The following is a 15,198-nucleotide window of genomic DNA, read 5'->3' as shown; positions in this document are numbered from 1 at the left end:
CAATGGGCTTTGTACTAAGCATCTTCTTTCAAATTAAAATAGAAAACTACAGACCTGCAGGTATAAGTGTAGAAGTAAATAGACTATCAGACCATTAAATTTTTGACCCTAAGTTTTTATGGGCACTCAAGTTAAAAGCTTTTCTTTCTTTCTTTTTCTTTATTTTTTCTTCAATAGCTAGGATATAAAGAAGTCTGAAGATAGAATTAGGCTGGCCAGATCTGTCACTTTATATTTTATCTAACTACAGTTGCATAATATTGTTCTATCACACTTACCCACATTGCTTTTATAGTTTCATAAGAACTATAACAATGACTATATTTAAGTACCCCTTACAAATATCATTTGCAATTATCTCCAAGTTTTTAAAACAAGTGGATTTCAACATTTTTAGTTCAGCTATTCGGGGAATCCCAAATGTATAAAAAGCAATTCCTCCATACTTACGGATTTTTTTGAAGGGAAAGATTAGTTGTGAGGGATTCATTCCTATTTATTCTTCATTTAAAATTGAAAACAAGTTTAGACATTAAAATGAGATGAGAGCCAATTCCTAGGAGAAGTGTATTTTTAAACGATTTCATCTGAAGTTCAGTGTCTCCCAACTTTATACGTATGTTAGGATATGAATTTAACGTTGCAGTCTCAGAATGCTTTTGCTCTATTTTGTGTTTAGACAGAACCAATCAGTCAATGTCATTAAGCCTTATCAATCAGTTTTACAAAATGGATATAACAGTTATTTCAAATTGTTTTGATTGTTTGGGAATAATACTTGAAAGACCTTTCAAAAGAGCAAAATACTGTGAAAATATAGCATTTCATTTTGTGAATATTCAACTAGTCAATTGGCTGGGTGTAAGTCCTGAAGAACTATAAAGGAAAAGCTCATTAGATGATAAAATAAATAGCAATTGGGAATCAGCATACTTATTCTATTATGAATTAATTTGACCTAGAGCTACAACACAGAGGAAAAATACACTAGATAATGCTGTATGCATACACAAGATCATTACTTATCGACAAGACATGAAATAGTTTAGAGACTGAAGCATTTTTTGATGTTATCATGGAATGCTTGGAGAAAATAAATTTAAAAAATAGGAGAGAACTGAAGAACATTAGCTTGTGTTATGTAAGTAAGAATGAGTTGAGTAAATTAAGATTTTTTAAGGAGGATTTTATTAGGGGGGATTTATTAAGAAGGATTTTGATTGATTAAAAAGGTTAAACACAAACTGTAGAGGAGTATATAAGATATAAGAAATTGAATGTATATATATATATTAAACATGAATATATATGTGCATTAAACAAAGAATCATGAGTCCTAACAAACATTTGGGGAAATTGAATAGAGTATAATTTATTTAGTACTTTGGAAACTTAACATTTCCATGGACAAATGGGGTTATGAAACCGTGTGGATACTGAATAAGGAAAGTGAGCAAAATAAAGCATCTATGGCTTTTATTCTCATTGTATCCATTCAACTGTGTGAGAGACAACATAGCAATGCTAACTAGTTGACTAAATAGCTAGAAAATTATGGAATGTTGCATTTAAAATAGATTTTATATGGTTAAAAATAGAAGATGAGATTGATTAGAATATATTGTAAAATATTATAACATTTAAATCCTTTGTGTAGCAAAACTAATAAAAATGCCAAAAATATTTAACTACATAATTAAAAATAGTTCCCATCACCAGAGGCTTGGTATATCTTACAGCCTTATAAAACAAAAGCTAGAATATAGAGAGAGTCTCACTAAATTTTAATTCACATGTCATTGTAATACACATAATTATAATCCACAAGCAAGGACTGGATAGAACCTAATTTGGAAGCTGAACACCAGTCCTTACCATGATGAAGACTGAGAGATGGAGAATCAAGATTTAAAGGTAGCCCCGACAGAAAATTGCATGAGGTTCTATTTCTAAAAGCAACATGTAAACGCTGAGCTGGAGGCATGGCTTACAGGGTTAGTCACAAGTGCTAAGCAAGCAAAGCCTACAGAATGCTGGGTACTGAGTTCCAATTCTAGTGCTGTGCTGCCCAAAATGCCATTGATTGTTGGAACACTAGCATTCACTGAGGAAAAGACATCTTTGCTCTATTTGTCAGCTCAGCAGGTAAATAGAAAGTTAGCTAGAACCGAGATGTGTGCTGAGAACTACCATACCGTTATTCAGAGGTAAAATGAGAAAATGCTGTACCCTGGCCATGTTCTCTAACTCACTGTCTTCACGTTCAGTCTTGTGTATGCTAGCAGGTTTCATTTGCCACATTCAGGCATTCTCTGTGAATTCTAGTTTCCACACACTTTCCACAGAAAGAACTGGCTTTCATCTTATGGACTGCCTAAAATGCTCAAGGCAGCCTCCTTCCACTTTAAAATTGATGCAGTAGAAATGTTGCCGATTAGCAGATTTTTATTCCCCTTCCTCCAAGCAAGCCCTACTAAAACTATTCTCGACAGATGGGCATTTATCTTGCTCTTAAGTATCTCCAGGGAGGATTTCCAAGTAGTTTTTTTTTTTCCTTTGCTTATCTATTTATTCCATCATTAAGTTAAAACCCTTTTAGATTTTATTTTATTATGCTGCTGCTTTTTTATTTCAGTCACAAATTAAACTGTTTTCTTTAGCATTTTAGACAGTGAGGTATTAGAAAAGTAAATTCATAGTACCATCCCAACAATATCATGCTGATATTGGTATTCGCCTACCTTCGTCTTTACCATTTACTGCTCTCACTTTAAAGTCAAATACAAAATATGAGCTACCTATACCCTATCATTACCCAATTTTGCTTCATCTAAAGGTAGCTGGTGTATATGAAGCTTGCCTTTAAAACTTTATATATATATAATCAAAAGATATAAAATCCACAGGGTAAAGATTTTCTGCCTCCCAATCAAACAGCAAAAACAAACATTACAGTTATCTCCTTGCTATTTTCAATTATCTCAAGTATCTATGAGAGTGCTTCCATTTGATCACTGGAGAGAATATTCACATTAAACTTTGTGAGACTTCTTCTGAGCCTGTTCTCAGAATATATGCTTTATTAGTGATGAAATTTTTCTGAGCCTCCTGTTTTTAGGAGAAAATATTTCCTACTGTACTTACTCCTGGATATGACTAGAAGTTAGCACCAATATGTAAACTTGAAAATTAAATAGGTTACTCATTTTTTAACATAAAACAAACTCTATTTTTAGTTTCTTTGATGAGTTCAATATGAGTACTTAAAAAATTGAATTCCGATAAAATTTTCATTATTATTTTAGATTACCACCTAAAGTAAGGCATACCTGCTTTTATCTTCTTTTATTTTATTCAACCTCTTCAAATTGTGCTTCATGTTCCAGTCACACTAAATAAATGCATTTATTTATTTATATTTATTTTGGTCCAGCAGAGCCTGGTCTCTGTCCCTGAGCTCTTTTGTTCAAGGCTATCACTCTACCTCTTTGATCCACAGTGCTACTTCCCTTTTTTTTTGAGTGGCTAATTAGAGATAAGAGTCTCCTGGGGCTTTTCTCCCCAGGCTGCCTTCAAACCACAATCCTCAGATCTCAGCCTTCTAAGTAACTAGGTTTACAGGCCAGTGCTCAGCACGTAAACATATTTCTTATCCATGTCCTTACATTATCACAATTCTGTTCATCCAATACTTGTTGTGGATCTTACTCTCCTTTTCCAAAAAAATGGATTCCTTAGTGGGAAATAGGTTGAAAAAATATTGATGTTCTTTCTAGCACATACATTAATTTATTGACAAGGATGGAAATGACAAGATGATTTTCTGTTGTTATCTTGGTGTAAGTCATGGTAACTTTCAGAAAACAAATATGTGTGGTGTGTTCTGTATTAACAATTAGAAGGTTTGGGAAAAGAGACACTTAAACCACTATGTTCTTATAGAGATACATATATTACTTATGGATTTTATCTGCTATAACTCTACTACCTCCCTCTCCACCTGTGTAAAGTATACAAAAGTATACACGATTTTATATGACTTGATAATAAGGCAGTTGCAAAATGTTTACTTTGGACTGTTTTTGCATTTGTCATAGTTTTATCATAAAAATAAACCCTTTGATTATCACATGAAAATTGTAACTCTTCCCACTATCTGTGTACCTAGAATGTTTTCCTCAGTTGGGAGAATGAAAAGGTTTTGAAAGGTAAATTATTTCCTCCTTCACTGGCCTATTCAGAAGGGAATAAGTTCCTAACTAATCCATAGAGATTATTCATTACCTGCATTGGTAGGAAATAAATACCAATTTCGTTTCCTGATGGCTAATCCCTTCCAGGATTATTCCTATGGACCTAAAAGTTAGCCAGGGTTTGTCTAGGATACTATGTATAAGATACACACACACACACACACACACACACACACACACACACACACACACACACACACACACAGACAGGCAGATGATAATTTAGCAACTTAGCAAATGTAATCTCTATACTGTGGAACTGTCCATGGTTCTGTAATTTCCCAAATTTATATTCATTCTCAAAACACACTGGATTTTAATAACCCAAATAACTATGGTGAGTTTGGCTACCAGTGACCCCTTGAACTTTGAGCTTTACTTTGTCTTTAGAGTGCCTTAAGTGATTTTCTTCAATAATGAAGTCTCGCTCATAAATATGTAATTTATGCACTGTAGCTTCACAAATGCCTTGAAGACAAAAGTAAAATACAGGAAAACAGATCAATTGGAAAACTAGTGTCCATTTTGTAAACTAAGCAATGGCCTGACCTCGCTTTGGTTAGCATGCTGTCCCATGAGATAGGAAAGACTTTCAAATTGCTTGTTTCGGCAGCACCAATAACTCCACTGAACTATGACAATAACCCATTTCATTGAATTTTGAACTCTACATTGCTGTGAGTAAATGTTAACAAAGGTGCTCGATTACTTTCCTATAAAACATTCTTTTCCATATCACCACTCTCTTGTCAATGTCCTTCTATTAAAAAAAAAAAAATCTTTGTTGTAGGCCGAGGGCAAAATTAAGCCAACACAACAGAATGCTGCCTTAGTTACTGAAGGTAAAATAGAATGTAAACCTTCCCTGAGAAAGCCATGGCTTCTATTGAGTGCCATAACTTACACTCCCTGTAGGCCCTCAGAGCAGACTCAAGGTTCTGACTTTACCTCCGACTTCCAACTTCTGTGTCCACTGGATCTGTTCGAAGACTCACTGTGCAGCACAGAGCAAAGCATTCCTCTTGGAAATATTCCATTTGTGTGCACTGCAGTATCTCTGTGCCCATCTTCTCACAGGAGGACGTCACTGACAGTGCTTTCTTTCCTTTCTGTCTTCTGACCACTTTTTAAAGCACCACCGTTTATTCTTCTCATATTTGAGTATATCAGCCCAGAGTAGTATCTTCTCATCAAAGTTTAGCAAAATAATTTGCCTCCTTAGTACAGCTCTGTGAACCCCATTTCCTCACAAAAACAAGGTGATGCAACTATTCAGCTTTCTAAATTACTGAGGAATCACTGAAAGGAATAACATTCTATGTGTTCAGTAAATATTAACAATTGTCACTGTAATTTTAATCACCTGGATCAGTTTGCTTAGTGATATCACAACATAAATGCCAAACTACTTCTCTTCTATAATTTTTGTTAAAAGAGATTCTCTTCGATCTCTATTAGAAAATGCTTTTTTTTCTAAAAAAATTGACATATAAATATAACTTTATATATTCGTATACACCATCACAATAAACACTGAGATGCCTCATTCTTAACAAAAATGAATTGTTAGTTGAAAGATTGTAAATTGTTGTGAATCAAGTCAATCATTTTGGATTCTTCAGAAGAGATCTTGTCAAAGCCAATATTAATAATGATCTGCTTTACTACTGAAGAAAATGATACAATTGTTCAAAAACACAGTATCATTATCTATCTGAGTAAATTTGTGTTATGTTATTGTGTTGTAAATATTTCTTATAAAATGACTATGGGCATCAGATTGGTATGTTTTAGCAATTTCATTGACTTGAATTTTACACACAGAGGAAAGAAATAAAAGAGATTGTACCTTAACAGTGTTTTTTTTCTCTTCTCTACCCCCACCCCAAATGATTCGTGATTTATCTGAGTTTGTGACAACTGTGAAATGTTTCTGCAGTTCATTGATTCTAATTATTTCAATGTGTTTTAATAAGCTACATGTTTGAAGTATTTTATCTGAACAAAATCTCTGCTAAAACAAAACAAAATATAACAAAAATTGAAAGATATTTAGGTGTTGAGATGCTGACAAATACTGCTTTGTTTAGACATTACTAAAGGTTTTTCTCACATTTGGTATTGTTTCACAGTTAAGTTTACTTCTTGCTTTCTAATTCTTATAAAAGGAAAATCAATTAGAAATGAGATCTTAGCATAAACATTCAAAATACTTTATAGAGTGTGGAGAGGCACTATTAACTGAAATAATACAATACACAAAATTAAGTTTTACTATTATAAGACAAACACAATATGGTATCTGAAGTTTAAAGCAAGAAGTAAGAAATCTCTGAACACTTTAAGGGAACAGATTACGATGTCTCCAACATTACCTACATATAACTGTGCCAAAGTGTTAACCTTTTGTTATTTAGTATATCTGTTTTTAAAATTATGCTTTACAGCCTGATGTGGTGGCACACACTTGAATCCCAGCTACTCAGAAGGCTGAGATCTGAGGATCTCAGTTCAAAGACCGAGACTCTTACCTCCAATTAATCACTAGAAAACCAGAAGTGGCACTGTGGCTCAAGGGATAGGATGGTAGCCTTGAGCTGAAGAGCTTAGGGAAAATGCCCAGGCCCTGGAGTAGGGCAGTAGCCTTCATCTGAAGAGCTCAGGGACAACACCCAGGCCCAGAGTCTGAGCTGCACAACTGACCCAAAAAACAAAAAAACAAATTACATTTTACAAACTTACATTATACATTATCTGCTATAGCTATATTAAATCATAGAACCTACCGGTTAATTTTATTAGCAAATAAAATTAGACTACCCTTGAACATTTTATGTATGTGACATACAGAATAATTCTTCTTAATGTATGAGTTCTATTGGCAATTGGCATTGTCTAAGACTAAATTCACAAACAATACTAAAAGGAAAATGGGCAGTCAATGTTTTGGGGCGGTATCTAAGGAACTCTGTCTCACCTCTAAAAAGAGAATCAATATTTGTTAATAGTAGAGAGGTCAGGAATATTTTCCTTATTTTCATGAAATTAACATAGAGCTTTAAACTGTCCACAAATAGGAACTAGGAAGGGGTTGAAAAGGAGATTTGGAATTTGAGCAGATGCAAAGGAATGGAGGCAGGAAATTATGAAGAAGTCACCCAAATACATGCTACAGCAGGCTGGTAGAAGTTCTGATAAAAAAAAAAATAACCACTCTATGATTCTAAAGACATAACCACTCTATGATTCTTCCTCCCCCTGAAATAAAAGAAGCCCATATAGTGCCCATGGAAAATAGTTTTGTTTTGTTTAATTTTTTAACCAGGCACACATCCTAAAGCTTTCCTTATTGTACCAAATGCCCTCTTCACTGAATCTGTGTCAAAGTCCAACTAAAATATTTACCCTAGGTAAACCTAAATAACTGAAGCTTATTGTTGTTGTTATCATCATCATCATCATCATCATCATCATCATCATCGTCGTCATCATTATTATTATTATTATTATTATTATTATTATTATTATTATTATTTGCTAGTCCTGGGCTTGGGCTTAGCTCCTTGGATTTTCTCAAGGGTAGCACTCTACCACTGGAGCCTCACCACCACTTCTGGCTTTTTCCTATGTATGTGGTACCTAGGAATTGAACCTAGGTCTTTGTGCATGTTAAGCAAGCACTCCACCACTAAGCCAAACTCCTGGCCCTGAAGCTGTATTTTTGAAGATGTGCAAACAATTTCTTTAAATCAGAATAATTCTAGGATATAAATAGGAAGAAAAATCACACCTAAATAAGACCTTCCATTAAGCAAATGGCTGGGAACAGATCTTTTTCTGGTTTATAGAACATATAGTGGTAGAGTGCTTGTCTAGATTGTATGAAGACCCAGGTTTGATTCCTCAGTATCATATACATAGAAAAGCAAGAAATGGTGCTGCTGTAGCTCAATTGGTGGCTCTAGGCTTCAGAAAGTTCAAGGACAGTGCTCAGGCCTTGAGTTCAATCCCCAAGACTGGCAAAGAAAAAAACAAAGAACATATAAGTGCTCAGAGCTTGAGAGGTAGTAGAGAAAGGTGTGAGCGATGAGAGAGAAACAAGGAACAAGAAAAGAATCCAGAAACCCTAAAATAAGTTACATTTTCATGCACTTTTGACACTGTTTATGTTCACCAAAATGCAGAAAAAATGGAGGTACACACGAAGTTTGCCCATGCACACTCATGCAGGACCAAGGCATTACTTTAAATAAACCTTCATTTGTCTATCACACTATCCACACAGAAATTTAGGAAAATGTTTATTTCTTTGATTTAGATTGTACTATCTTGTGAATAACTTCTTAAAGAAATCCTTTCATTCCTAGAATTTGTGTTAACTGATAGAACATCCTTCAGAAAGATTTTAAGAAAATGTTGGTTGTATGAAAGTCCCTATGGCCCATCAGGTCTTAAATATATGTGGGCATCTAAAATGGTATGTGAGCATAAAGAAAGAAGGGAAATCAGGCAAGTTTTAGACTGCTGTATATCACAACTTCTTCTGATATAAAGAAGTACTTGGCCTTTCAGATCTTGTAGGACAGATTTGCTTGAGTGCTTTAGGGCAGACCCAGGCTTCCCTTTGTATGTTGAATGCATGATTTAGAAGAAGCTGTGTCAGCACTGATTTATATTATACACTGACAGCTAAGGATAATAAGATAAGGGCAAACCTACAGCTCACCCTTTTACAGATTAACCTGGAGACTGCATTAGGCAAATTTGATAGCATTAAAAGATTTTGCCAATTTGTCTGGATGGAAACAATTTCTCTTTTGTAGTATGTCAAGGGTAACACTTCATACTATTGGGCTAATTTAAATGGCTTTGATAAATTGTTCAAGGGGTTAGAGAATACTAGTGTAGATATATATTTAGCCCTTCAAAATAAAAAGGCTGTTAACTTAATTGTTAACTCAATTTAATCTGTTAAATAAAAAAAATAACACCAAAGTGTTCAGGAATCTAAGTGTTTTCTTGGAACCATGGGAGCCATTTTATATCATGAGGCTCTAAAAGTCTTCTTGGAAAATTAAATTACACTCCTGCATTACTTCTTAATAAGTCAAAATGCTTTAGGCTCTTAGAACAGCATGAGTGGTAACTATTATTTGGTGAAAGCCAAAGTTTATAAAAACAATAAAATGGGATATTTTCTGAAGTGCCCCAGTTCTTATACAGAATGTCCTAGATTGTTCTATGTGCATGGCATGAATGTAATCCCGAACACATTTGTGCGTCCTTTGGATCTTCAAAAAAAAATAAATAAAAGATGTACATTTCATGAGACATTCTCTACATACATAATTCCTACAGTATGGAACCTGAAGAGACCCCTCTAAAAATCACCAGCTGAAATCACTGCTCCTTTATTTTGGAGTTGTGTAAGGAAATCAGAAATGCTGAGAATTAGCTCTTTGACTGAATTTCAGACTTAAAACAAGGAGAGGATTAATTTGTATAATAACTGTTATCTAACCTCCTTTCAACTGCAGAGCCTCAGCAAAGCCTGCAGAACCGATCATGGTACAGATAGACATTTCCTTACTGTCTCCAGAGAAGCAGTAATATCCTTTTTCTTTGTTAGAATGATATTATCCTTAAGCACCAACTTGCTCTTGTAAACAACTGTGTGTTTGACCAAAAGGAGAGTGCAGGTAGTCTTCTTCCTTCTTCCTTCTAAGAAACTAGGTGCCTTAATATAGTCAAAAGTTTTTATTCCTAAAAACTAAGGAGAAAAGACAAGCCTAACACAGTTTAGAGAATCCTTTTTGAATTTAATAATTGTCTTTTATTGTCAGGTTGATGTATAGACGGTTTACAATTACATTTTTCAGGTAGTGGGTTCATAACTTTTTGAACATTGATACCGCTTCCCATGTTTTTCGCCCTGTTTCCCTCCCCCAACTCCCTCCCATTCATCCTGTTTTTCCCATCCCTTAAGTTATATCCTTCCTCTCTCTCTCTCTCTCTCTCTCTCTCTCTCTCTCTCTCTCTCTCTCTCTCTCTCTCTCTCTCTCTCTCTCTCTGTCTCTCTCTCTCTCTGTCTCTCTCTGTCTCTCCCTCTCTCCCTCTCTCTTTCTCTCCCTCTCTCTCTCTCTCTCTCTCTCTCTCTCTCTCTCTCCCTCTCTCTTTCTCTCCCTCCTCCCTCTCTCTTTCTCTCTCTCTCTTTCTCTCCCTCCCCCCTCTCTCTCTCTCTCTCTCTCTCTCTCTCTCTCTCTCTCTCTCTCTCTCTCTCTCTCTCCTCTCTCTCTTTCTTTTCTTTTCTCCTTATGATTTATCTCATGTTCTTACTACAGAGTACTATAAAGAATCCTTTTTCCATATATTTTTCTAACCACTGGATTTTAACGCAGAGAACTTATACTACTCAGATTCATTTGTTTGAATTATATATTGTTTAGAATGCACTGCCAAAGTAAAACTTTTTAAATCAAAAATATGTGTAGTGTTTTAACAATGTACCTCTAGTGTGATTTTGATTTCTATTTTTTTTTCAGCTGAAATGATCACTCTGGAGAAAAGCAACAGTTCTATTAATCTCATACAAGTTCAGAACTTATAATGTACCTCTAGTGTGATTTTTATTTCTATTTTTTTCAGCTGAAATGATCACTCTAGAGAAAAGCAACAGCTCTATTAATCTCATACAAGATCAAAACTTATTTTTCCCTGGAGCCAGTAAATTCTGAAAGTTTTTTTTTAACTCATATCTACATTGCAGGAGATTTGCACATAGTGACAATGAAGGCAAATTAGAGAATTTTGCAGCTATCTACAAATAACAGCCTTCCAGTGTATATTTCTCATTGGGAATTGTATGTTGAAATCAAGAACAATATGTCTTTCTCATTTTGAAGTTTTGGAAGGAAACTGCTTTTAAAAGGCAGAAATGTAAAAGTAGTCTTAGTCTTTCTTGCCAAGGATAGTGAAATTAACATGCAGCTGGTCTTCTCTGATAAATGGATTCCGTTAGGTCACTGAGGGGGTGCCTGTGACATTAAGTGATTTACAGTCCTTTACCTTAATGAAATTGTTTCAGCAAGATGACGCTGAAAGCTCTTAATGGATAGCTTTTCTTGATGTAATGAAATTGCATTCCTATGGCATTTAATATAAGGTGCAGTTATTATTTACTGGAGCTTTCCAAGGGCTGCTATTTGCACAGACAGTTCAGAACAGAACAAAAAGAGATTTCAGAAGCAGTGTAGAGGCCAAAATGGCTTGTGACATTCTTAAGCAGATGAGTGTGTTTGGGAAACCATTTCAGTTACTGTGATCAGAACCTCATAGTCCCTTCAGGAATCTTCTTGTCACCTATTCCTGCTACTGTGCTTTGCTTTTTACATATATTCTTTTAATCCATTTAACAGGCAACTGGATTACAACCAGATCAGCTGTATTGAAGATGGGGCTTTTCGAGCTCTCCGGGACCTGGAAGTGCTGTGAGTATAGTTGATTTCTCTCACTCTGTTCACTGGAGCTTTCTGCCTGCAGAGAAATAATGTGGAAGCTTATCTGCTCTCTTCAATCCTTGTGTCACAATATTCCCTTAAAGAAATACCTGAAATAACTCCTGGAGAAAGACAGAGACCAGTCAACACCACGTATGTGTACAAAATCTTACGTATTATGTCTATGTAATAGCTAAAATTGTGTGTTTAAATATTCTGTTTCTGATAAAATATTCTGATAGGATTCACAGGATGTGTGAGCATTTTCAAAACTGTTAAATATGCAAACAAAAAATCAATCTTATAGGAACAATATCCTCAAAAAGTAACTCTTTTAATAGCAAATATATTTTGCTATTTTGTGGTTAATGAAATGATGCTTTCTGATTTATAAATGTAATTAATTTTCATTCCAGGTAACTCAACTTTAACTTTTGTGGTATTGCTTTAAAGTCTATGTCTTAATTTTAATAAGCCGCTCAATGGTCCATTTCAGTATCTTCACTACTAATTCTGTTATGCTGTGTACAATTTAGATATTTGGCTTGTAATTGGAGTTATCTAATATTCATACATGCCTGAGAATTTTAGTTAGAGGCAACTAAGTAAAATAAGTTGAGTTTGACATATGAAAATAATTTTGATGAAGGACTTTGAATGCATTAAATTTTAGTAAAAACTCTAGTTACTGGAGAAATTTATGTCACCTAAAATTTCTGGAATTTTTTCTCATCAGTGATTCACATTTCCAATTTTAATAAAGATACTTATCAATTTTCTCCCTAAATGAAAAATTATTCTTCACAGACATGTCACTCATGACTCAAATTAATGAGAAATACAAAATTAAAGTTTCAAATTTTTGTTCATTTGTTAAAACGTACCCAAATTTCACCTTTGAAGATATTTACTATTTTATTGAGTTTCAGTAGCAAAATATAATTCTAACCAAAAATATAAACCGTCTTTCTACCAGCTTGGCTTCTTTTAGCAGTATTTTCGATGTGTTCTATAGTTTTATTGGATGTAAGTGAGTAGCATTTCTAGCTATATCATGTCCTCAGTAACCCATTGCTTTTAGAGATTATATATGAATGTTTTCATAAACAAGATTTTTCATGTATAAGATTTTGTCAATCTTCACAATTGGTAATTGTAAAAAGTGTCTCTGTTTTCTCTGCACAAGGTTACCATTTCTTCCTTTGAAAAGTTTTTACTTTTTGTAAAAGAAAAAAATATGTATAATGTGTTAATTATAGTAATTTTAATGATAAGGCCACCATTGAAATGGTATACTATAAGCTATTTTTGTGATATAGAGAGATCAGGAATTCTGTTTCAGAAAGAATTCAGTCACAAGAATGGTTGTGGGGGGCAATTTGATGTTAAAACCATAATCAGTGTCATTAAACTTTCAAGGTAAAGGGACTGTGATGAAAGTCACTGAGCTGCACAAAGACTATCAAGCCAAAGAATCTGGTAGTAAGTTAAGATTTCCCAATGGAAAAGGGAATCTTGGGCGTTTTTGAGGATGTTTGCTGAATGGATGAATTTAACACCATGAAATGTTAGTAAGTGAGAAAACCTTAATTTTTTTAGGTAGGCATCCAGCTTGTTATCTATATTTCGTGATGATGTGGTATATATATTTGATCCTGTAATACATGCTTTATCATATATGTGTATATATGGTGCACGTGTGTGTGTGTGTGAAATCACTGCTAAATATATATAAGAAGAAGAAAGAATGAGTAGGAGAAAGAGGAACAGTAGGCACCAAAACATTTGGTCCACTAACACAATAACTGCATATACTTAAGCCATTATTTCAGAAGCCTTAAGTTTAGAAATAATCTCAATCATTTTGTTTGTCACCTTACTCAAATACATCTAAAAGATGATTTTTAACAGGAGGAAACTTAGCAAAGTGTGAGAGTTCATGAAATTAGAACAGAAATCATAATCCTGGGAACTCTTTTCTGAGTCCTTAATACATCTCAAAGAGATAATTGATGACAAGAATCTGTTCATAGAGAAAGTAATTAAAATTATCATATGATAAGAAAATGTGAATTCCATTTAAGTATTTAAATCTTTTATAGTAAAACTTTATAAAGTCAAGCAGATATCATTTTCATTTTTTACGGTCTTCATACTTCAGTAACCTTTAGAAAACTTGTTTGATGAAGAATTGAAGGCCAAAATAGATAAATCACCCCAAACAGTTAGATTAATTAAACCCAGATCTTTTATTTTCAGGCAGAGAAAAAATTTACCTGTTAAAAACATTGAAACATTTCTTTTCATGGGCTTTTAAAATACAGGCTTACATGTGAAAGAGTTCCAGAGTGGAGGTTGCTTTTACCTTTATGCAGTAAGGATGTATCTTTCTGTATTTTGGAAAATTATGAAGGAACAATAACTGATGCATCAGAATAACTTCATATATTCTCACCTTTTGCATGTTTCTTTTCATTCTAAAGTCAAATGCCATACCCTACTGAGACAAATCCATAGAAGACAGAGTAGTTATTCTGGATCATATTGAAAAAATTTAGACATGGAATTTGTAGAGGGAGCAAAGAAAATACAAATATTTAAATGAGAAGTGCAGAAACATGAAAATCTTGTGGTGGGTTCACTTCCTATTGCTTATGACAAACTCATTTCAGGTGGCATTCTGGTTGGTAGAAAGTAAAATTTACTATTTTCTTAATATGAATATACTATCTCAAAAACAACATTGAAAACAAGATCTAGATCAATGTTGTCCTTTCTTTTGACATCAAACTCAGAAAACAATATGAATCCCAAACACTTAGTTATACTTACTATTTTTTCCTTATTCACATAATGGACATGATTCAATTGAGACAAATGATTCATATCCATTAAATATGAGACTTCCTACTGAGTCCCGTTCTTGCTTGAATAAGAGAATAAGAAAGACAATCATAATCTACGTGTGAGAAGCCCTTCATGATTATAGGGGTTTATATTACACACACACACACACACACACACACACACACACACACACACACATACACACACACTAAAATGTCTTTTGTTCTAGAATATATTCTAATGGAAAGAACAAATGTAGATGACATGGTTCAAGATGAACTGTACTTATAATTTGTTGAATGGTATCTCCTTTGAATAACTACTTTTATATAATAAAAATGGAATTTATAGAATAGATTTTACACAAAGGAGAAAGTGTCCCAAAGTAAGTATGATATATCAGTGTATCTTGTTTTACAATAGGAATTGGTCACAACTACAATGTGTACAAAAGGTAGGTCATCATTAGAACAATGCTACTTACCTCTTACTTTCAAAATAATTTTTTTAGCTTCACTTAATTTTTACTCTCTAAGTACTCAAATTAAACATATCCTGGCCCAGCATCAATACTGAATGAAATATTAAAAAGAAAATTTATT

The 15,198-nt window shown here is 33.9% G+C and overlaps 1 protein-coding gene across 2 annotated transcripts in view; it reads left to right on the top strand.

Annotated features, from left to right (window-relative positions):
* Slit2 (slit guidance ligand 2) overlaps positions 1-15,198 on the top strand; it is a 313,542-nt gene that overhangs the window by 188,773 nt on the left and 109,571 nt on the right. For both annotated transcript variants that reach the window (XM_090343777.1, XM_090343776.1), the window contains exon 6: positions 11,669-11,740. In XM_090343777.1, coding sequence (XP_090199903.1) covers positions 11,669-11,740 — 72 coding nt within the window. The remainder of the gene's footprint in view (positions 1-11,668; positions 11,741-15,198) is intronic.

The sequence above is a fragment of the Megascapheus bottae genome, chromosome 13 (genome assembly GCF_031878675.1).
Source record: "Megascapheus bottae isolate mThoBot1 chromosome 13, mThoBot2.hap1, whole genome shotgun sequence".
In the NCBI taxonomy this organism is placed as follows: domain Eukaryota; kingdom Metazoa; phylum Chordata; class Mammalia; order Rodentia; family Geomyidae; genus Megascapheus; species Megascapheus bottae.
The sequence above is the reverse complement of the archived record's forward strand: the minus strand, read 5'-3'. Positions and strand labels throughout refer to the sequence as shown.